The 22,576-nt window shown below is 43.8% G+C and overlaps 1 protein-coding gene and 1 pseudogene across 2 annotated transcripts in view; both read right to left on the reverse strand.

The window, feature by feature from the left end:
* Cep57l1 (centrosomal protein 57 like 1) overlaps nucleotides 1–22,576 on the reverse strand; it is a 56,493-nt gene that overhangs the window by 9,221 nt on the left and 24,696 nt on the right. The window contains exons 2-6 of one of the 2 annotated variants that reach the window (XM_057762098.1): nucleotides 19,648–19,810; nucleotides 14,139–14,318; nucleotides 11,825–11,946; nucleotides 1,555–1,671; nucleotides 6–83 (exon numbers count right to left, since the gene is read on the reverse strand). In XM_057762098.1, coding sequence (XP_057618081.1) covers nucleotides 6–83; nucleotides 1,555–1,671; nucleotides 11,825–11,946; nucleotides 14,139–14,318; nucleotides 19,648–19,810 — 660 coding nt within the window. Of the gene's footprint in view, nucleotides 1–5; nucleotides 84–1,554; nucleotides 1,672–2,883; nucleotides 7,221–11,824; nucleotides 11,947–14,138; nucleotides 14,319–19,647; nucleotides 19,811–22,576 lie in introns of those variants that run through there. The other variant, XM_057762099.1, reaches the window with a different exon arrangement.
* LOC130869705 (60S ribosomal protein L22-like) lies at nucleotides 17,154–17,542 on the reverse strand (annotated as a pseudogene).

Below are 22,576 nucleotides of genomic sequence, written 5' to 3' on the forward strand. Positions count from 1 at the left end.
CCGACCTCACACGCTCTGTCTTGAAACAGCTTGCGCTGATGCTCCTCTTCCTTTAGTTTTTCCTCTAGATAGTTTATCTTATCCTGCAATAATGAACATGTATGAAAACCAGAGCCAAATGTCCTTTCCAAGATGGTCCTAGGGGGTCTAGATTTTTAAGAGCTAGCAAGTTAGAATAGAAAGTAAGAAAAAGAAATGGCAAAAGATGCCAAGATTTCTCTTGGCTGTCTACCTATACCTATGCTTCCTTCCTTACTATTGCACATCAGGGCAAAATGAAAGAGAAAAAAACCCACAGTTTTATTTGTGGCCACCACCAGACCCACAGAGAATAAACCCACAAGTTTTATTCTCGGCTACCTCTAGAACCATGACGAAGTTTCCGAGAATGCTATAGCTTTTAAAGCTATTATGGTCTTGGGTCTCAACGTTCACAAAAAAAAAAAAAACCCCAAAACAAACAAAAGCAAAAAACAAACAAACAAACAAACCAAAAAACCTAAACCAAAACAAAACAAAAAACCAAAACCAAAAAAAAACCCCAAAAAACCAAAACCAAAAAAACCCCCCAAAACCAAACCAAACCAAAATAAACAAACAAAAAAACCGATAGCGATGTCAGCCATGTGCATGTGATGGGGGCTAATGCTGGGAGCAGGGCGGGAAGACACCTGAGAAATGTAAGACCTGGCCCCGGTTATTTAAGAGCTTAGTAATGCGCTCTGTCAAACAAGGATTACAATAAGACAGCCCAGCAGGTAAAGTGCCTACCATGCCAGTCTGATCACTTGAGTTTGATCCCTGGAACCACACAGAAGTAGAAGGAGAGGAGCAACTCCACAAAGCTGTCCTCTGCCCTCCACACATGTGTCATGCATGCATGCACCCCCATCAACTCCACAAAGCTGTCCTCTGCCCTCCACACATGTGTCATGCATGCATGCACCCCACCCCATCAACTCCACAAAGCTGTCCTCTGCTCTCCACACATGTGTCATGCATGCATGCACCCCACCCATTATTCACATACACATAGCATAACTAATGTTAAAAGAGTAACACACATGAAATGGTAAAGCAACGAGGACAATTTGAAAGGCTCACCGCACACTCCATACCTCACATACATTACACCTTTCATGTGTGTGTGGTTCGGAGCAGGAGCCATGACAGAAGTGTCAAGGGGAGAGACTTCTGAGTACTGCAGCTCTTAAGAGGGGCTACAAAGAGGTTCTAGAGCAGTTCTGTGAAATGACAAGGACTTGGCGGGAGGAGGAGCAGGGGTGTAGGACAGGCACTAAAGGCCACCTAACACCCTTCAGGTCAGACACCTGAACTGAAAACGTCCTGCCATCTTAGTCAGGCGCCTGCTGTGCTATCAGCAGGCAAGCTCCCTCATGCCAGGACAGAACACGCTTTCTCCCCAGGCAGGAATTACCCGGATTACTGAACGCTGTACATGAAGGGCTCTAACCCTTTGGCTGCTCACTCCCATACAGTGCCAGCTTGGCATCCCTCCTGGCGCCATCAGCTCCGAGACAAGCAGAAGCTTACCTCAGCAGCCTGCTGAGTGGCTGTCAATCTAAAACACTCTTTTTCTAAGACATTGAGCTTTTCAAGTTTAGCGTACAGCTTCATCTGATCTTGTTCTTTTTCCCTTTGAAGCTGGGCCTGGAAAAGATTAAAAAAAAAAAAGAAAGAAAGAAAGAAATCTTAGTTTGGCAAGTGATGCCAGTGGATCAAGAGTCAAATAATTTCTGAGAAATCAAAATATAACATAATCAGTTGCTAGAAACATGTACACACAGGTACATATGCTAGGCACTTCCAAGCAGAGAACAAGAAAATCAAATCTTTTTAAGGAGCAAATGTGATATGTGACGAACATGTCGCTGAAGTCGCACAGAAAGAATAAACCTCTTTGCGTCCTTATACAACAGTGGTGCTGGGGAGGGGATCCCACAAAATGGGGAGGGGATCCCACAAAACTTACACCAAAGACATGAGGTGTGGCCACGCGACTCTGGACAAAACATGACAGGAAAGTCAACCCCACACATGCGCAGGCTGTTTCACAGGACGTTTATTACCACATTAGTAATAAGGACCAACATTGAGGGGCAAAGAAGAACCTTACTCGGGTTTCTGTGAACGTAAACACGGCTCTAAAGGGAAAGCCCACTAATTAGAACAAAATGGAAAGTGGGCACTAAATGCGGTCTTGGAGACCGATGGCCCAATAGTGCCGTCTCCGAGAAGAGAGAGGAGTAGGGCAGAATGCCCCCTGGAAGAATGCAGGCTAAGAATAGTCCAAGCATAATTTAGAATATTGAAAGATTAAAAAATAAAACCCCCAAACACCAGAAATAAAAAAGTCGAATCAACAAGTAGGAGACTGGGCAGAGGGGCATTGTCAGAACACGGCCCAGGAATGGAGGCGTGCGAGGAGAATTATGAATGCTCGTGAGAACACTCCAAGAAGACAGGAGTCTGTGCCCTCAGCTTCTTCCAAACAGAGGCGTTCCTGGGCGGTTTCGTGCTCCTCCCAGGTGCAGCAGATGGGAGTGAGTTTACTCCAGACTCCTCGCCATTGATTGTTGCTGTCAGTTAAGTGCTTAAACTAGCCTTTATCAGTCTCCATGGAAAAACATGGTTTTGCCACATATGGCTCCTCCTTGGGATTATACCCAGCTTGAACTCATGAGAACTTTACTCAGGTGACTTTTCTTAACCCTCAGGGCATAGACAGAGCTGGCTATTGCATGAGACTTTGGTCGGCTTCATTTCTCGCCTCCGTTCCCCCAGGTCCCACAGCCTCTAGAGTGGTAAACAGTGCATCAATTATCAAGTTGCTGAAAATTAACAATAAAGAGAAAGTCTTACCAGCATCCTGAGAAGCAGAAACATAGCACACACAGAGGGAAGAAGATAAGAACAGCCATTAGATACCACGAATGCTAAAGACAACTGGGACAAAAATCTTTAATGTGCTAAAAATTTAAAGTTGGGCATTGTGGCATACTTCTGTAACCATAGCACTCAAGAGTCGAGGCAGGAGGATCATCCTGAGCCAGAAATCAGCCTAGGCAATACAGCAAGGTCAAAGGCCAGTCTGCACTTTGGAGACTAGCTCAAAACAAGTCAGCAAACAAAAACAACTCCCAATAAGTAAGCATACAGGGCAAGAGAAACGGCTCAGAAGGTAAAAGTACTCACTGTTAGAACCCGATGATCTGAGTTCAGTCCCTGGAACCCACAGAGGAACCCGAGCAGGGTGGCGTGCATCTGTCAGCAGACGCAGGGGAGCTGTGTGCAAGCTCACAGGCCAGTCAGTGTGGAGTCTGCAGCTCAGCTGCAGAAACAGAGGCAGACCCCGCCTCCAAACAACAGGAGGAGAAAATGGACTTCTGAAGAGTGGGCCACCACATGTGTGCTCCAACAGCACACACATACACACCTAAACACACATATACACCTAACACACACACATACACACCTAAACACACACACATACAAAAACAGACATGAAAGTCACAAACCAGAGTTCTATGTCTAGCAAAAACATGTCTCACAAATACGTCTGAAATAAAGGCTTCTCCAGGTATATGAATGCTATGAGATATTGGGCATTAATTTTTTTCTTCAGACTGAAGAAACTCAATCCATGCAGAAAAATAAAATGCATTGGAAATAATTAAAATGTAAATAAATATATATTTTCTTTGTAATTTTCTTTAAAGGACAATCAGAATTTAAGAGCGCTAACAAGGAACTATGGGTTGGTTTCATGACATGTAAAAGCAAAGGAAAGCTGTACTACAAATGGGAAACTGGAAGCATATGGCAGAAGGGTCTTTCTCATGAAGTGGTTAGCACTAATTAAGGCAGACTGTGGCAAGTTAGAATACAGGTGTCTGAAGAAAGAAGCTGTCACCAGAGCTGGGGGTGCTGGTTCATGCCAGAAACACCAGCCCCTTGCAAGGCTAAGGGCAGACTACCCCAAGTTCAAACCCACCCTGGCACCAGATTGAGACCTTGCCTTAACACGAATGAATGATGGAGGGATGAATGAATGAACGAACGAGTAATGGGTTGAAGGAGAAGCTCAACAGTGAAGCAGTTGCCTGGTGTGTACGATGCCCAGGGCTCAATTCCTTGCACCACACACAAACACATATGCATACAAAGAAACCACTAGTAAGATTTGAAAATACTTTTAAATGAATGAAATAAAAATAAAAATGACCAAACTCTGTTGGGTGAAGGCAAAAAGCGTTTGGTAGGGACTAGATAACTTTATAAAAACAGAACAGTTGAGAGATTGAAAGGAAGACTCAGGGTGGGGTACATTAGAAGCTGCCTCTGAGTGATGCTAGGAAGAGTCAGACAACAGAGCAGACTATTCCAAAGAGAGAAAGATGAGAAGCACCACAAATCACAAAGGAGGTGACAGGACAGAGAGAAGTGCGAACAAGGGCAAGGGAGCTAACAGGATGGGTAGCACATGGCTTCAGCCGTGGCTCACGGGCAAGGGGAGCAAGACTTAGGCGGAGTCCAAAAGGTAAGGCAAGCAGGCTGCACAGTGAAGCTCTCAAAAGCTACCCGCCCATCTGGGGAAATCTATCAGATGGTGACTCCTCCTGTGTGACAAGCCAACACTCCCCATTTCCGGGGGCTGTGTGCAAGGGAGCCAGCCTATTGTTCTCAGACTGAGCTATTCTGGAGACCTGAAAAACAAGGAATAACCACAAGGCAGATGGCAGCCTGGGACTACATGCTGCAGCCCCTGGGAGGACGCAGCTGAGGTGCGGGAAGGGGCTTGGGGCAGATGCTAAGAGGTTTAGGCTTAGAAAGCTGGGCTTTGGCAGGGGACGGTATGGTAGATGGAGCTCCACCTCCGCCTCCTGAGGATGGGAGCAGACTCCATTACCTGAAGATGAATGTGGACAACTGGTCAGTGGGTACCAGATCTCTGGGGCCACCTATGTGCCTTGTAGCTCAGGGCCAGCAGGAGTAAGCTCAGAGTCCCCAGCAGAGTACCTGGCACAGCTGTGCATCTCCCGCGGGGCAGTCCGTGAGGAGCAGGGTTAGAGAGCACAGCCTAGACAGCCTAGACACGGAGATGTCAGGGCTTGCTTCCCTGCCCTAGTCATCTACTGTCTGAACTGTTAGCCTGGACAAATGTTAACGTCATGCACACTCCGCATCGTGTTCTCCCTATTTTCTCTTCTGTCACTAGTGCCACAGGCGATGGCCGCAATGGGGCTTAGGTGTGTTTTTATTTCTTGTTTGCTCTGGTGTTGTTGCTGTTTCTCCTCTCATTGTGACTGAGAATTAAATCCATAGGAGAAGGCTGTTCACAAAGGTCCCCGAATAAAAGCAGAACTCCCACTAACAACGTGTAAACCACGAGTAGCACAGGAAGGGGAGTGGAGCACCCTCCCATGTCAGACCCTCAATGAAGGCTGAACGGAGGGTTCAAAGTCCACCTGCTAACAAAAGAAACGTGCAGTGACTTTGAAGAACACAGAAAAAGCAGATAAGCAAAGGAAGGAAATCAATTCAGAATGTGGGAGATAAAGCAAGATGAGAAACTCAGGAAAGAAGCTGCCATTTTGGGGAGGGAAAAAAACCCAAAATGTCAGAAATGAAAAACCCAGTTTGCCAAATTAAAAGCACAGCAGAGAGCACCACAGACATTGAACTGAATCACTAGATCAGGCAGAGCAAAGAATATCAGCAGTGAAGACAAGGTGGAGGGATCACTACACTCAGACTTCAATGAAGAAAAGAAGCAAGCATGAACACACCAGCACCCACTCTGGGACAGGAGCATACACCACGTCTAAGACTCCCTCAGGCAGAGGAGACAAGATAAAAGCTAACAGCTAAGCTTCGTTGTCAGCCTGACTGGATTTAGGACAGTCATGGAAATCTACCTTTGGGTGTGCCCGTGTAGGGGCTTACAGTAAGGGCTGGAGAGGAGGGACAGCCCAGTCTGAATAAACAGGAGGAGAAGGCAAGCAGACCTTCCTGACTGGGGACGCAAGGTGAAGAGCAATCTCCCACCCCTGCCACTGTCAGGAATAAGTGTGGGCGCAAAAAGAAAGAGACACCATTGGAACTGAAGTGTCCGGACAAGGCAAACTTCAGTCTTGGAAAGAAGCGTGCTGCTCATCAGAGCAGAAGAACAAGTACCGGAACAGGAAGTGCACATGGTTTTTATTCTAATTCAGGTGACTGTGGCTTCTCCATTGGCTGGGATCCAACCTCACAACCTTTTGCAAATGGCTAGCCTGGAAAGAATCAGTGCACAGGAAATGAAGGGCCTTGCCTAAACAGAGGTTCTACTGTGTGTGTGTCTCTGTGTGTCTGTGTGTGCGTGCGTGTGTGGTAGCTAAAGCATTTGCATAAAAGTTTTACAAAGTGGAAAAGGTCATATTTGACTCTTCAACACAAGCGTCATGGTATTTGGTGGAAAGATTCATATTTAATGTTTCTTACCTTACCATGATGATCTGTGCACTCAGACTGGGGTCAAAGTTGCTTTTGTCGGGAGTTTGCCACAGCCACAGGAAACTGGTACTGAGGTGTGGGGCTGATAAAGCTGACTGCTTGGGTTCTTAGGTGTTTGGACCCAGTTTACAGGGAGAATGTGAAAGAACTGAGAGCTGTGAGTTAGCAAAGTCCTAGAATCTTTTAAGCAGAGCTCAGGGGCCATTCTGGGAAGGCTAGACAAGAAAACCAATAGATACACAGTGGTGTCCCAGTTTGTGAAATTCAGAAGACAAACAGGATTTGAGAACAGGACCTGAGCTAGAGGCCATTCACACTACGCTCTGGTGACAAAACTGGACTCATGATGCCCTTGTCCTGAGCACTTGAGAGACGCTGAATTCAAAAGCAAAGGACAGGGGATGAAGATGGCTCATCAATTAAGAGTTAAGAACAATTGTTTCTTGTTTTGCTTTGTTTGTTGTTGCTGTTTGTTTTTTTGTTTTTCCAGACAGTGTTTCTCTGTAGCTTTGGAGCCTGACCTGCAATTGTTATTCTTCCAGAGGACTTGGGTCTGATACCTAATACCCACATCTGGTGGCTCACAACTCTCAGTAACTCGAGTTCCAGAAGATCCAAGCCCCTCTTCTGGCCTACCTCGGTGCCCGCCCACATGTGTATACATATGTGCTTGCACAGACACACACACACACACACACACACAGCCTCTTAAAAAGCAATGCATCAATTTGTTAGATAGAGGAAATTTCAAGGGAAGATTAGATTCAGGCTCTGGTATTGTTATTTTCCACTGCTTTGAGAGCGAGCGAGCAAAAAGTGGACCAGGAAAGTATGAGAATGTGCAGTGTAGTCAAGAAGAGAGCACTGAAGAAATTCAATGTTGCAGCCAAGGAGGATGGACAGCAATTTTAAGTGTTAAAGGTAGTATCTCCATTAAAGAGAAACCTGGTCCTGTCCTTGGAATAATAGGAAAGTTGCTATGAGGAAGACCAGAGCCATGGAAGGTTCCAATTTGTAAGAATGCAAATCCATTTGAAAGCCGAGAGTCTGAACTGGGAATACCATTAGAAGGGGTCACTGATTGAAAACAGCTGTAGGCAAACAGAGGCCACGGTAACTGTGACCCAAGAGGTCAGACCACATCTTGGGCTGGCAGAAGAACTTGGCAGTGTCACCCACATGGTCTTGGTTTTGCATAAATGAAAGGCAGAAGAGTGAGAAGTCATCAGGATTTGCATCAAGATGTCTGAAGGCCACTGACACTAGGCAATGTGTGACAGGTTCCAAATTCCTGCAAAGAGACTACTGCATGAAGCAGACAAGGTGAAGTCTAAACTGCAGTGAGACCCCAGAGTGTTGGAGATAGCAACATCATGGGACATCTCAGGAAAGTTACAAGCGTACAGTAGACCTGGCCCAAGGGAGAGACTGTGTGTGCTACAGGAAAGAGAGCTGGAAGGACAGGGCCCCTCAAGAGAGAGGCCATGTGTGCTACAGGAAGGAGAGTAGGAAGAACATGACCCCTCAAGAGAGAGTCCGTGTGTGCTACAGGAAGGAGAGCTGGAAGGACAGGACCCCTCAAGAGAGAGTCCGTGTGTGCTACAGGCAGGAGAGCCGGAAGGACAGGACCCCTCAAGAGAGAGTCCGTGTGTGCTACAGGAAAGAGAGCTGGAAGGACAGGACCCCTCAAGAGAGAGGCCGTGTGCTACAGGCAGGAGAGCCGGACCCCGTAAGGCTGTTGGAGCGTATACTACTCCATCACAGCCCCAGTCACCACGCACACACACACGCACACACACGCACGTGCACACACACACACGCGCGCATACACACACACACACAGCACAAGGCTGATCCTGGCTCTGCTGACTTTTGGTCTGGTTCTGGTTTGATCTTTGTATAGCCCTACCCCTCTTCTGTACTAGGAAAGTCTACTCTGTATCACTGGGCTGGAATTCTTCGTGATTTTTTGGGAGCTCAAAGTCAAGAGTTTGTCTTGAGTCTCAGAAGAGTTTGAACTGTTGAAAGATTATAGGAACCTTTAGACATGTAAAAGCATTTCCACTGTGAGATGAAGATGAGACTTTGGGATGCACGGGGTGGAGTGCTATGCTCTAAAGCACATCTGCTTGGGCATCAGGTTGATAAGGCACGGGATTGTGATGGCTCATCTTCACTGTCAACTTGATTGGACTCAGAATCACCACGAAAACACATTTCTAGGTATGTATATGAGACTCTTTCCAGAAAGGTTTAAATCAGGAGGAAAGACCTATATGGATGTAGGTGGCATCATCCCATTGGCTGGGGCCCTGAAGTGAATAAGGAGAAAGAAGCTGAATGCCAGTACCCATCTCTGTTTCCCAACTGAAGAAGGTGCAGTGTAACCAGCTGCCTCGTGTTCTTCTGCTCTGCCTTCTCTACTGAGATGGGCTACTACACTGTAAAACTTCAAGCCCAAATAAGCCCCTCCTTTGCTTTAACTGCTCTGGTCAGGTATCCTGTCATAGAAATGGGAAAAGCAATACAATCAGTAAATTATGGCAAAACTTTCCCCAACTTGGGGAAAGAAATGGATATCTAATGTGAGAAACATGCCCCCACTACAAAGGTATTTAGTTTAACAAAGACCATAGTTCCTGAAACTTCCCCTTCTTGTCAATTAGCCAATCATACCAGAGTGTGTGGGAAGAGATGCAACCACTGCCTCTGCCAGGGATGAAAGGCAGGCTTGCCAGCTGTTCTGCCTAGTTTAGCTGGGGTTTTAGAGCACCCTTTTCCAAAAAGAAATCATCTTGCCCAATTACTTTCATGCCCACATGTTCATGTGTTCCTTTGTGCAACACTGAAATTCTCCCCCACCCCCCACAAATACAAGGGGTACTTAGAACTCCAAATTGACATGCCCCAAGAGGAGTCACTCCACCACACAGCACAGGTAAAAGACCAGAACTCCAGAAGAAACATTACAAGCAGCAAGAGAAAACCAGCAACGAAAGCACACCCATCAGAATGACATGAAACTTCTCAGCAAAATCTCTAAGGACAGGGAGCACGGAATGATGGGAGCACAGAATGATGGGAGCATGGAATGACGTAGTTCCAGCCCCGACAGCAAATGATTACCAACTGAGACGACTACATCCAGAAAAGTTATCTTTTAAAATTAATGAAGAAATATATTTGACAAACCCAAGTCATTTATGACCACTAAGCCAGCACTGGGAAAGACAAAGAAACCCAACACAAAGGCCATTAAATCAACCCCCAAATCAGCTTTCATTACGTTAATTGCGAATATGATGAGAAAGAAATAAAGAGAACAATTCTATCCACAGGATAGAGATATGGGGCACAGTGGGGGACTTTGTCACTGGAAGTGTGGCCCTGGCCTCCACTTCATCACTCCTGCTTTCTGACAGCAAGGTTTCATTTTCCTGAAGCCCCTGCTATGACGCCACAGGCCCGAAGCAACCACGGATGGGAATGCTTAAACTGAAATAAACACGGAGCACTCTTTTTCACTTATTTATTTTATTATGTATTTTTATTTTTTGAGATAGGGTCTCTCTATGTAGTTTTGGAATTCACTATGTAGACTAACCTAGACTTGAACTCAAAGATCCAACTGGATTTGCCTCCATTGTGCAGGGTTTAAGGTCTGAGTCATCACACCTGACAACCTTTTCATTTTAAGAGGTAATTGTCTCAGGTGCCTCTTGACTGAATTGGTATGATATCAATTTTTAATCCATTTTGAAAAATGTTCAGTTACCCTATTCTCAAGAATTACTTTTTAGCCAGGGGGTGGTGGTGCACGTCTTTAATCCCAGCACTTGGGAGGCAGAGGCAGGTAGATCTCTATGAGTTTGAGGCCAGCCTGGTCTACAAGAGCTAGTTTCAGAACAGCTAGGACTGTTACAGTGAGAAACCCTGCCTCAAACAAACAAACCAAAACCAAATTAAAAAACCAAACATCATTTTTCTCTCCATTTAAAAACCTCTGTTATATATCCAGTTAGAGCTTTTTTATTACACTGACATGTTACCTTTCCTTATTTTCTGAATTTACTATACTTTTGCCTTTTGCTGGGCTGGGTGGCATGTGTCCATTTCTTGAATTCTGTCTGGTAATCATCTAGTAGATCTACTAGTTCTAAATTTCATTTTTAATATTAATTCTTTGTCTTGGCCAAATTATGGTTTCTAACACTCAGCAGAGAATGTTATCTTCCTCCCCCACTGATGTAGGAGGGTCTTCTATCTATCTGTTGCTTTCGTTGGTTAATTAATAAAGAAAACTGCTTGGCCGATAGGTCAGAACATAGGTAGGCGGGGAAGACAGAACAGAATTGTGGGAGAAAGAAGCAGAGTCAGGCAGATGCCATGAAGCTTTGGCCTGAGATGGACGCAGGTTAGAATCTTTCCCAGTAAGCCACCACTTAGTGGTGCTACACAGATTATTAGAAATGAGAATTAGCCAGTAAGAGGCTGGAATTAATGGGCCAGGCAGTGTTTAAATGAATACAGTTTCTGTGTGATTATTTCAGGGTATAAGCTTACTAGCCAGGCGGCTGGGAGCCGAGCTCCACATTGCAACACCCCACCTCTTCCTTTTTGAGATAGAGTCTAATTATGTTGCCGGAGTGGGTTCAAGCTTCTCAACTCCAGCCACCCCGACTCAGTTGCATCCCTTCCCGACTAGTGCTGGTGAACTTAGGGGCTGGTGTCTGTCGGAACCATGGCTTACTCAGAGCTAACTGTGGGAGTGTCACCGTTTCCTGTTCCGAGTCCCTGCTCCTGGTTGTCACTGAGGTTTTCTGCTTTTTTACTCAACTTCACAAAGCACGAAGCTTGAGGTCCTAGGCCTGCTGCTCTTTGTAGGCTTCAGGCTGATTTCCTGAGCTAGAGCTGGGCTGTCAGAGGTGTTGTCTCAACTGCCCCCTCTGAAGTCACTAATGTGCTCACAAGGAATGGACCAAAACATCAGGCCGAACTGTGGGGATTTAAATCTGTACTCAGTCTGAATCCCTGATTATGCGCTGCCCCCCTTAGCGCCTAGTCTTCTTCCAACCCCACACCTCCCTCCTCCTTTCTTTCTTGTGACTTCTTCAAATTATCTGTTAACTCTTTCTTATTTTCTCTGCGAAGATGTCGGCCTAAAGAGCACAGTCTACCATCCATCACTTCAGCTGAAAATGTACACACAGTCTTATAGCTTACTAGGAGTATAATATAAAATTTCTCCATATTCTATTCTTCAAAATATCATATTAAATTACCATTCCTCAAAGGAGAGTATGCTTACCTGTTGTTCTAGGATCATAGCCTTTTCTCGCTCTACATTGAGAACCATTCTCTTTGTGTATTCGAGTTGCTTCTCGAGAAGAATACAACGAGACTGGGCTGAGCTTAACTGGATGCTTATATCTATGAAAGACAAAATAATGAGCTAATTATTACATAGATCAGGGATTTAGTTATACTGCAAACTCAATCCAAAGCTACAGGTGACTTCGTGTGTGTTGTATGTGCTGCACACTCACAAGCCACAGGAGGAAGATGCCAACTGTCTCCTCTAGTCCCTCTGCCTTATTTCCTTGAGTCAGGCCTCTCCCATGACTGGCAGCCATTGGTTCAGCTTGCCTGGCTGGCCAGCAAGCCACTAAGATATGCCTCTCTTTCCTGCCTACCCCAAAGCTAGAGTTCTAGGTACTCATAGCCGTGCTCAGCCCTTTTAGATGGGTGCCTGAGATTCTAATCCTGGCCTCACTTTTGTAAGCAAGTGCTCTTGCTCACTGACTTAAAACTTACTTTTGGTGAACATTCATACACCAAATTCACAGGTCTAAGAGCAACCGGTGGATTTCAATTTTCACTTTCTACCATTTAGATCTCCTGGGCATAGAACTCAGGTCATCAAGTTTGGCAGCATGGAGCCATTGCTCTGGCTCTCTCCTCTATGCCTTTTTATCTTTTTATCAAAAAAATTTGTGTGTGTGTGTGAAACAATCTCTCACTTGGTAGCCCTGGCCAGCCTGGAAGTTGCTATGCAGACCAGGCTAGCTATGAATACACAGAGAGCCGCCTCTGCTTCCTAAGTACTGAGAGTAAAAGTGTGTGCCACCATTCCTGCCTCTCTCCTCTCCTCCAAACTACTGACCACTGAGTTCATCCTAAAGGGCAAGTAGCCAGTGTCTTAGCTGTGAGCCTGGCCTTTAATGGCCGAGCCATCCCTCCAGCCCCAAGTAGCCAGTGTTTTAGCTGTGAGCCTGGCCTTTAATGGCTGAGCCATCCCTCCAGCCCCAAGTAGCCAGTGTTTTAGCTGTGAGCCTGGCCTTTAATGGCCTAGCCATCCCTCCAGCCCCAAGTATCCAGTGTTTTAGCTGTGAGCCTGGCCTTTAATGGCCGAGCCATCCCTCAAGCCCCAAGCAGCCAGTGTTTTAGCTGTGAGCCTGGCCTTTAATGGCCGAGCCATCCCTCCAGCCCCAAGTAGCCAGTGTTTTAGCTGTGAGCCTGGCCTTTGATGGCCGAGCCATCCCTCCAGCCCCAAGTAGCCAGTGTTTTAGCTGTGAGCCTGGCCTTTGATGGCCGAGCCATCCCTCCAGCCCCAAGTAGCCAGTGTTTTAGCTGTGAGCCTGGCCTTTGATGGCCGAGCCATCCCTCCAGCCCCAAGTAGCCAGTGTTTTAGCTGTGAGCCTGGCCTTTGATGGCCGAGCCATCCCTCCAGCCCCAAGTAGCCAGTGTTTTAGCTGTGAGCCTGGCCTTTGATGACCGAGCCATCCCTCCAGCCCCAAGCAGCCAGTTTTGAATCTGTTCACTTCCATCAGTTTATTTCATTCAGTCTCATGTTTTCTTCTCATTCTTCACGCTATTTGCCAGGTGAAACAAAAACAGGGGTGTGATTATGTGTTTTCAAAGGAAAACAAAAAGGTTTTGAAGAAAAAATTAGACAAAACTCCCACTCGAAATTTCTTAAAATTCTTATCTAATACACTTTTCCTAATTCCCACAGAAGTCTCTACCTATCTCCTCTAATTAATCCTGAATTCCTCAAGTTTAATAAACTTATTTCCCGTTCATTTTTATTATTTCTATGTTGTTTAATTACTACCATTGCTTTATATTTCAAAATTTTAAATTAACATTAACCAAAAATATAAAGTATTATTATGGGTTTAGCTGGGATTTATTAATTACTCTAAAATATTCTAATTTCTAAACACAACTCACCTAAGTCTTTTAACTCAAATATGTATGCACTGGGGGCTGGGATGCAGCTCAGCTGCTAGAGGACCGCAGCCCCCTGCACTGCACAGAGCAAGCCTGCACTTGGGGTGGAAGCAGGAGGATCACCCTTGGCTACAGGAAGTTCAAGACCAGAGTGAGGGATGTGAAAAACCTATGCCCCAAAAACGTATTTGTGAGCTAGGATAATAGATATTAATGCAGCTAAGCTCAAAGTTACCTTAGTTTCCCACAAATATCAAAATGCCTAAGACCACGGCCTCCAGCTCTCCGTGGCTGTAAAAGTAGACACTTGAGGAGCCAGCGTGCCCTGGACTTGCTGCTGTGGTACTGTACGCTCTGGCACCCGCACGCTGAGAACCGCCGTCATGTACCTTTTTTCTGTTTAATCAGTTCCTCGTGGGCCAGGTTCCGCTCATTTGTCTCGTTCTCCAAGGCCTTTTTATACTGCGCCGCCTCTCTGGACAGAGAGTTCAGGTTGTCCTCAGCCTGAGTCCGCTCCAGCTCGATTCGATGGATCTTTTCCTGGAGAGTTTTTAATGCTGAAACAAGTGCTGTTGAAAAGAAATCTGCTTTAAGGTTTTAAGTAAAATTTTTTGAAAACTTAATAATCACAGCAACTTCAGTAACAACAAAAAATAAACAGTGTATGTTTGTTAGTAGTCAGAAAATATATAAAAGTCGATGTATTAAACTGATAAAATTAAAATGACTCGAAAAAGGTATACATTTCCTATGACATATCTTGTAAAAAACCAATAATATACTGGATTAGTGATTTCTAAGACAGAACCACAAATAATTTATTATTCAAATGAGAGGCCTTCCACTAATTAACAAGGTAATTGAGGTTTAAAGTTGTGCTCAGTTCTTGACGTGGCCAGTTTTAGTGAAATCACAGTCATTTTTTGTTCTTTGTCCGAGAAGCAATATTAAAGATCAGGATGCGTGAGGCAGGACAGTTTTTCCGTGAAACAAACAAACAAGCGGGCTGGACTAAAAGACACAGGCAGCACACGTCTGCTCCTAGGATTGGTGTCTTCATGATCTAGATAAATGTAGAGCTCAGCATTTCTCAAACGTTATTTTACATTTTTTATCCCTTTCTGGTTTCAAATGATGAAGCTAGAGCTGAGTGGAATATAAATAAGTGAACATTAATAGCACAGTAAAATGTTTGCTGAGACTTTTATTTGCTCTTTGTCTGGCACCAGCAGCTGGTGCACTGATTTGGATGTCAACTTGACACAAGCATCGTCTGGGAAGAAGACCCTCAATTGAGAAGACGCCTGCACCAGACTAGCCCGTGGGAAAGCCTGTGGTGGCTGTCTTGATTAACCATCGATGTGGGAGGGCCCAGATCACAGTGGGCAGTGCTATCCCTGGGCTGGCCTGAGAAGCAGGCAAGTAAGCAGCATGCCCCCAGGGTCAACAAAGTTTCCCTCAGGGATGAATGGAGTGTGACCTGAGAGTTGTGAGTGCAAGGAACACTTTCCTCACCAGGCTGCTTCGTCACGATGTTTTATCACACCAATAGAAACCCTACCGAAGACAGCGACTATTAAAACAGATTTTTTTGAAGATTAATAGACAGATCTTGTAATTTATAAAGCACAAAATATTTCTGGAGTCACAAATATTTTCTAATTCAATTTTAAGGTTCTTTTAAGTTTATGTTTAAAAAGTTATAATTGTCATATTTGATAGTTAATTAGATATAATGGCTTCCAAAAGGATTTACAAGGATAACCTTGGATATGTGAATTCTGACTGATGCTTGAATGTGATAAAACTCCACTTCACTCACTAGCATTGTGATTATCTAAGTTATAAAAATTCCAAATCTAAATTTCTAATTCCAAATCTGAATTTCTACTCATCTTTTATAATTTATTTATTTGCCTTTTTCTGTGTAGCCTGGCTGTCCTGGAATTCACTCTATAGACCAGGCTGCCCTTGAACTCTGAGATCTGCCTGCCTCTGCATCCAGAATGTTGGGATTAAAGGCATGCATGGCCATTACCCCCTTTTTAATTGTATGTGTGCAAATATGTGTGTGGGTACACATGTGCCACGGCACACACACAGTCAATCCTCTCCTACCATGTGGTTACTGGGACTGCATTCTTTTTTAAAATTGTTTTTATTGAGTGGTGTAGGAGGTCCTTCCGTATTTGTGTTGCTTTCATTGGTTATTAAAGAAACTGCCTTGGTCTAGTTGATAGGGCAGATCTCAGGTAGGCAGGGAAGACAGAACAGAATTCTGGGAGGAAGAAGGCAGTGAATCTCCAGCCTGAGACGGACGTAGGTTAGAGTCTTGCTGGTAAGCCACAGTCATGAGGTGATACACCGATTTAATAGAAATGGGTTGATCAAGATGTGAGAGTTAGCCAATAAGAGGCTAGAGCTTATTAGCCAGGCAGTAATTTAATTAATACAATTTCTGTGTGATTATTTCGGGAGTAAGCTAGCCGGGTAGCCGAATGCAGCCCGCTCCTCCTACTACAATTGAGCTATAAATTTTCTCCTACTCCCCTTCCACTCTTCCCCTGCCCCTCATGCTCTCAATTTACTCAGGAGATCTTGTCTTTTTCTCCTTCCTAAGTATGTCCCTCTTAGGTCCTCTTCATTGTCTAGGTTCTCTGGGGTTGTGGACTGTAGGCTGGTTATCCTCTGCTTTATGTCTAATATCTGCTTATAAGTGAGTACATATTATATTTGTCTTTCTGGATCTGGGTCACCTCACTCAGTATATTTTTTTTCTAATTATATCTATTTGCTTGCAAATTTGAAGATGTCATTTTTCTTTTACTGCTGAATAGTACTCAATTATATAAATGTACCACATTTTCCTTATCCATTCTTTGGTTGAGGGGCATCTAGGTTGTTCAGGTTCTGGCCATGACAAACAATGCTGCTATAAACATAGCTGAGCACATGTCCTTGTGGTATGATTGAGCATCCCTTGGGCATATGCCCAAAAGTAGTATTGCTGGGTTTTGATGTAGGTTGATTCCTACTTTTCTGAGTATTTGCCATACTGATTTCCAAAGTGGCTGTACTAGTTTGCACTCCCATCAGCAGTGGAGGAGTGCTCCCCTTACTCCACATCCTCTCCCACATAAGCTGTCATCAGTGTTTTTTGACCTTGGTCATTCTGATAGGTATGATAGTATCTCAGAGTTGTTTTGATTTGCCTTTCTTGAATTGCTAAGGAAGTTGAGCATTTCCTTAAGTGTCTTTCAGCCATTTGAGATTCCTCTGTTGAGAGTTCTCTGTTTAGATCTGTTTTTAATTGGACTTTTTTAGTATTCTAGTGTCTAGTTTCTTTTTTTTTGTTCCTAAATTTTATTTATGAATTAATACAAAACATTCCAGACCAATGCATCTTAATCCTCCTCCTCCTCCTCTTCATCCTGGTTAATCTGGCAGTAACGCAGCTCATAGCTCTCTTTGCTGTTGGCGACAACACGCAATCAGTCTTGGAGATTGTTCTTCTTCAAATATTTTTTGGTGAGATATTTCAAATACCTTTTGGAGAAAGGCACCTCAGAAGTGACAGTGATCTTTTCTTGCTCTTGCTCCGTTTGATGGTCACAACCCCTCCGCCAAGATTCCAAGCTTTGCCGTTCACCTTGATTCTCTCCTGGAGGAACTGCTTGAAATTAGCAGTGTCCATGATCCCAACTTCTACAGGGTGGGTGCAATCAATGGTGAACTTCAAAACCTGCTTCTTTTTTTGCCACCCCTTCGCCACAAGCTTTTTCATGGGTGCCATGGCGGCAGAGGAGTAGTGTCTAGTTTCTTAAATTCTATGTATATTTTAGAGATCAGTTCTCTGTCAGATGTGGGGGTGGTGAAGATCTTTTTCCATTCTGTAGGCTGTCATTCTGTTTTGTTGACTGTGTCCTTTGCCTTACAGAAGCTTCTCAGTTTCAGGAGGTCCCATTTATTAATTGTTGCTCTCAGTATCAGTACTATTGGGGTTATATTTAGGAAGTGGTCTCCTGTGCCAATGCATCCAAGGGTACTTCCCACTTTCTCTTCTAAGAGGGTCAGTGTAGTTGGTTTTATGTAGAAGTCTTTGATCCATTTGGACTGAGTTTTTTGACTTGAATGGTGATAGATATGGACAAATTTTCATTCTTCTACATGTCAACATCCAGTTATCATGCCAGTGCTATTTGTTGAAGATGCTTTATTTTTTTCCATTTTATAATTTTAGCGTCTTTGTCAAAAATTAGGTATTCATAGATGTGTGGGTTGATATCCAGGTCTCTGATTACATTCCATTGGTTTACCTGTCTGTTTTTATACCAATATCAAGCTGTTACCATTACTGTAGCTCTATAGTAGAATTTGAAGTCACGGTTGGTGATGCCTCCAGAAGTTCCTTTATTGTACAGATTGTTTTGGCTATCCTGGGTTTTTTTTTTAATTCTTACTTAAGGCCATGATGATCCGATAAGACATGGGGTTATTTCAATTTTTTTTTTTTTGGATTTTTGTTTTTCGAGACAGGGTTTCTCTGTGGTTTTGGAGCCTGTCCTGGAACTAGCTCTTGTAGACCAGGTTGGTCTCGAACTCACAGAGATCCGCCTGCCTCTGCCTCCCAAGTGCTGGGATTAAAGGCGTGCGCCACCACCGCCCGGCTTTTTTTTTTTTTTTTTTTTGTATCTGTGGATGTTTGCTTTGTTACCAAGTATGTGGTCAATTTTAGAGACAGTTCTATGAGGTTCTGAGAATAAGGTATATTCTTTTGTATTTGGGTGGAATGTTCTATAGATGTCTGTTAAGTCCATTGAGTCTAACATCTTAATAACTTAACTCTGCTAAGCTTCTGTCTGGTAGACCTGTCCAGTGGTGAGAGACGGGTGTTGATGTCTCCCACTATTAGTGTGTGGGGCTTGATATGTGGTTTAAGCTTTAGTAATGTTTCTTTTATAAATGAGGGTGCCCTTGTATTTGGGCCATAGATGTTCAGAATTGAGACTTCATCTTGATGAATTTTTCCTGTGATGAATATGAAATGACCTTCTTCATCTTTTTGACTAATTTTAGTTAGAAGTCAATTTTGTTGAGTAATAGGATAGCTACACAAGCTTGTTTCTTACGCTCATTTGATTGGAAAATCTTTTCCCAAGACTTTACTCTGAGGTAATATCTGTCTTTGTAGTTGAGATGTTTCTTGTATACAGAAGAAGGATGGATTATGTTTTTGTACCCAATCTGTTAGCCTGTGCCTTTTTATAGGTTAAATGAATCCATTGATATTAAGGACCAGTGAGGGCTAGTTACTGTTATTTTTTTCTTTTGTTGTTGTTGTTGGTATTGTGTGTGTGTTTTCCTTCTTTGGGATTTGCTGCTGTGTGATCATCTGTATTTTTGTAAATGTAGCTAACTTCCTTGGGTTGGAGTTTTCCTTCGAGTACTTTGTGTAGGGCTGGGTTTGTGGCTAGGTATTGGTTAAATCTGGTCTGTTATTAAATATCTTGTTTTGTCTGGCTATGGTGATTGAGAGCTTTTTTGGGTTTGCAACAGGCTGGCCTCTACATCTTGAATGCTGAGATTAAAGGTGTGTACCATACCCAGGCTCTGACAGTTTATTGTTAAGAGTAGTTTTCTGGTTTTTAAGATATTTTTATGATAAATGTGTAATATTTATTAGCTTGTTATATTAATCTTTAGCTTATGATGGAAGAAGCAATATTTTAAGAAATGACAAGTGACCTATTTAAGCCCACAGAACAGCAGCAGACCTGTGGTTGATGGGTCTGTGAATAGTCAATGCATAATCATACTCTCTTCTCTGTAACAGCAGTAGGCTCTGTTCCATGCGATGGCCTGCTACAAATTTTCTGTAAAGTTTCATATTAATATTACCTTGATTGTTTGGACTATTAATCATTTTAGGAGGGATGACTTCTGAATTCACAGGGTGGCCAATCTGAGATGTTTCATTCTTGATGAACAATGGGGGACACATTCTTTCTGGAGGGTTAAGATAGCTCCCAATTATACTGTGTGATAATTCAGAATCCATTGTCTGTGGAAAATAAAAGAGACACAATATAGTGTCACTATTTGCATCTGAGGGCAGATTCATTACATAAAAATGATGCAACACAGTTATACACTACAAACTTATCTGTACAAACTTAATTATCATAATTTCAACTAGATCAAACTCAGCAATAACAGAATGAAAAACGGCTATTGTGGTAGTTTGAATGTAATTGGCCACCATAGCTTATAGGGAGTGGCACTATTAGGAGGTGTGGCCTTGCTGGAGTAGGCGTGGTCATGTTGGAGGAAGTGTGTCACTGTGGGGACAGGCTTTGAGGTCTCCTATGATCAAGCTATGCCTAGTTCAATTCACTTCCTACTGCCTACAGATCAAGATGTAGGAAGGACTCTCAGCTCCTTCTCCAGCATGTCTGCCTGTGCACTGCCATGTCCTCTCATGATAATAATGGACTGAACCTCTGAACTATAAGCCACCCCAATTAAATGTTTTCCTTTATAAGAGTTGCTGTTGTCATGGTGTCTCTTCACAGCAACAGACAGTTGTTCATAGACCACTCTGGTCATGAGCTGATGAGCCTCCCCCCTTGCCCTCCAGAGAGCAGTGATTGCAGGTATGCATCATAATGCATCGTGGAATTTCTATCATATTTTTTCATTTTCTGTATTAGAGCAAGGGGCCTTGCACATGCCTCACAGGTAGAGAAAAATCTTCAGCAGACTCAACACAGCCACTGACTTGTCTCTTGTAACCCACTAAAACAAGATTAAAACAATTTTCAAAGAAAAATAAAACCATGCCAAGAAATCAGGAGAGTAACTACCATTCTCTGGAAAAGAGCAAGCAGGCAAATAAATGGCAATGAAAAGACAGACTCCTGGCCCAGATAAGCAGAATGACTTAACTTTGGCCCTCAGAAGCCCAAAGGCACGGGAAGCAGCCACACCTCTTTAGGCAGCAGAAGACTGGAGGCTAGAGAAGCAGTGAGACTCCGAAGAAATTACCTGCCAGTCTCCACTCACTCCCCAACCCCATCTCCTCAGCAGCCTTCATCCAGGAGCCACCCCCTCAACCGAGAAAATGGCAAGTTTCTTTTCTTTTGTTTTTTTTCTCCTACCTCTTTTCTTTAAAAAAAAAAAAAAGAAAAGAAAAGAAAAGAAATCAGAGTATCTCTAAGACAAGAGACACTAGGGTATCAGGTGGAGCAGCTGTACAGAAACTGACCCAAATGTGGATCCAGTGACTGCACCCAGAGGTTTTCATTCAGTGAGCAATCAGATCCTCAAGAAGAGGGTAAAGAGCAAATTTTCAGCATCTCTACAGTCATCCACCCCAGGATTGAGGTCTCCACTGGCCACTGAAGAACCAGTACTGGCCGCACTCACATTCATTACAGAAAACTTTTTAAAGTAAGAGTTGTAGATTTTGGAGACAAAAAGCATTGCGCTCAGAACACTAAACAACGAAAATGCAAAGAGGCGAATGAAGGAAGAAAGCCATTTAAGGAAGATCAAAAAGCATTCATCAAATGTGAGGGTAGAGCAGGAAAATGGTACCCGAAGGGATCAAACTGAGAACAAGCGATCCTTTAATACCTGTGAAGAATATTCTCTGTTCACACAGCACGAGGGCTGCTAGTCTCACTGATGAGCAAACTAACAGAAGAAAAGAGTGGGGAGCACGGAGACTTGCCAACGGTATACCCAGTCAAATTGGCCTGCTTAAGTCAGAACTAACACTAGACACAGAGATCCGCCTGTCTGCCTCCTGAGCGCTGGGATTGGAGGCATGCCACCACTGCCTGGATAAAATCTATAAAGTCATTAAAAGAAAAAAATGTATAAAGAGCATCAAGAAATAAAAATTACTAAATAAAAAAGCAATATCAAATATGAATCTTTTTCTATCAAATACTATGAAACTTACATTCAAGAAAGGAAATAAAATCTTTATTTCCTCCATATGCAGATTTTTAATCTCCACCCCCTATTTCTCCTTTCTAGGAATGTGATGGCTGGGAACAGTGACCCCTTTCTCCTTGGGGCAGTGACCCCTTTTCCCTTCCTTCGTCTTCTGTGCTCCAGTTCTTTTCAGAGTAGACAGCAGAACAAGACTGTGAGGTTGAACCACAATCAATGGGAAAAGTATAGCCACCGCCTCACTAAAGACCAAATGCACTTTCTGCCTCCGTCTGTGCTAGCTCTTCCGGAGCACACCCTCTCGATCAGAAGTCAAGTCTGCCTGTCCAAACACTCAGCTGGAACGGTCTCTTTCTCTGTGATCCTGAGCTCATTTCTAACAGGTGTGCAGCAACTGAGATGGTCATGCCCAAGGTCAGGCAGCTACTAGAGAGCAGAGCAGAGGGGGGGCTGTGAGTGTGGGCGGCCTAGAGCGGAGGAGCTGCTCTGCAGCAGAGGGCTGGCTGCTTTTGCAGGGGATCCGGATTCACTTCAGCACCCACCTGACATGGCCGGTAACCACCCACAGCTCTAGGAGCTGACACCCTCTTCTGACCTCCAAAGGCACCGGGCACACATGGCACACTGACATATATGCCAGCAAAATACCTATACACATACAATAAAAATATAAATCTTTTAAAAAAGTGTTGTTCTATGTTGACAAACACTATGTTGACATCTTTGTCGATGTATGTCAGCTGTTTAGGGGGTTCAACACTTAAGAATGGTTTGAAGTAGAATAAACATTTGAAAGTCATTGGTGTATAAATGAGTGTTCATTTAGAGCCCATACATCGCTAAGTGTGTCCTTCTGTTACTTGATAAA

Source organism: Chionomys nivalis, chromosome 2 (genome assembly GCF_950005125.1).
Source record: "Chionomys nivalis chromosome 2, mChiNiv1.1, whole genome shotgun sequence".
NCBI classification, from domain to species: Eukaryota; Metazoa; Chordata; class Mammalia; order Rodentia; family Cricetidae; genus Chionomys; species Chionomys nivalis.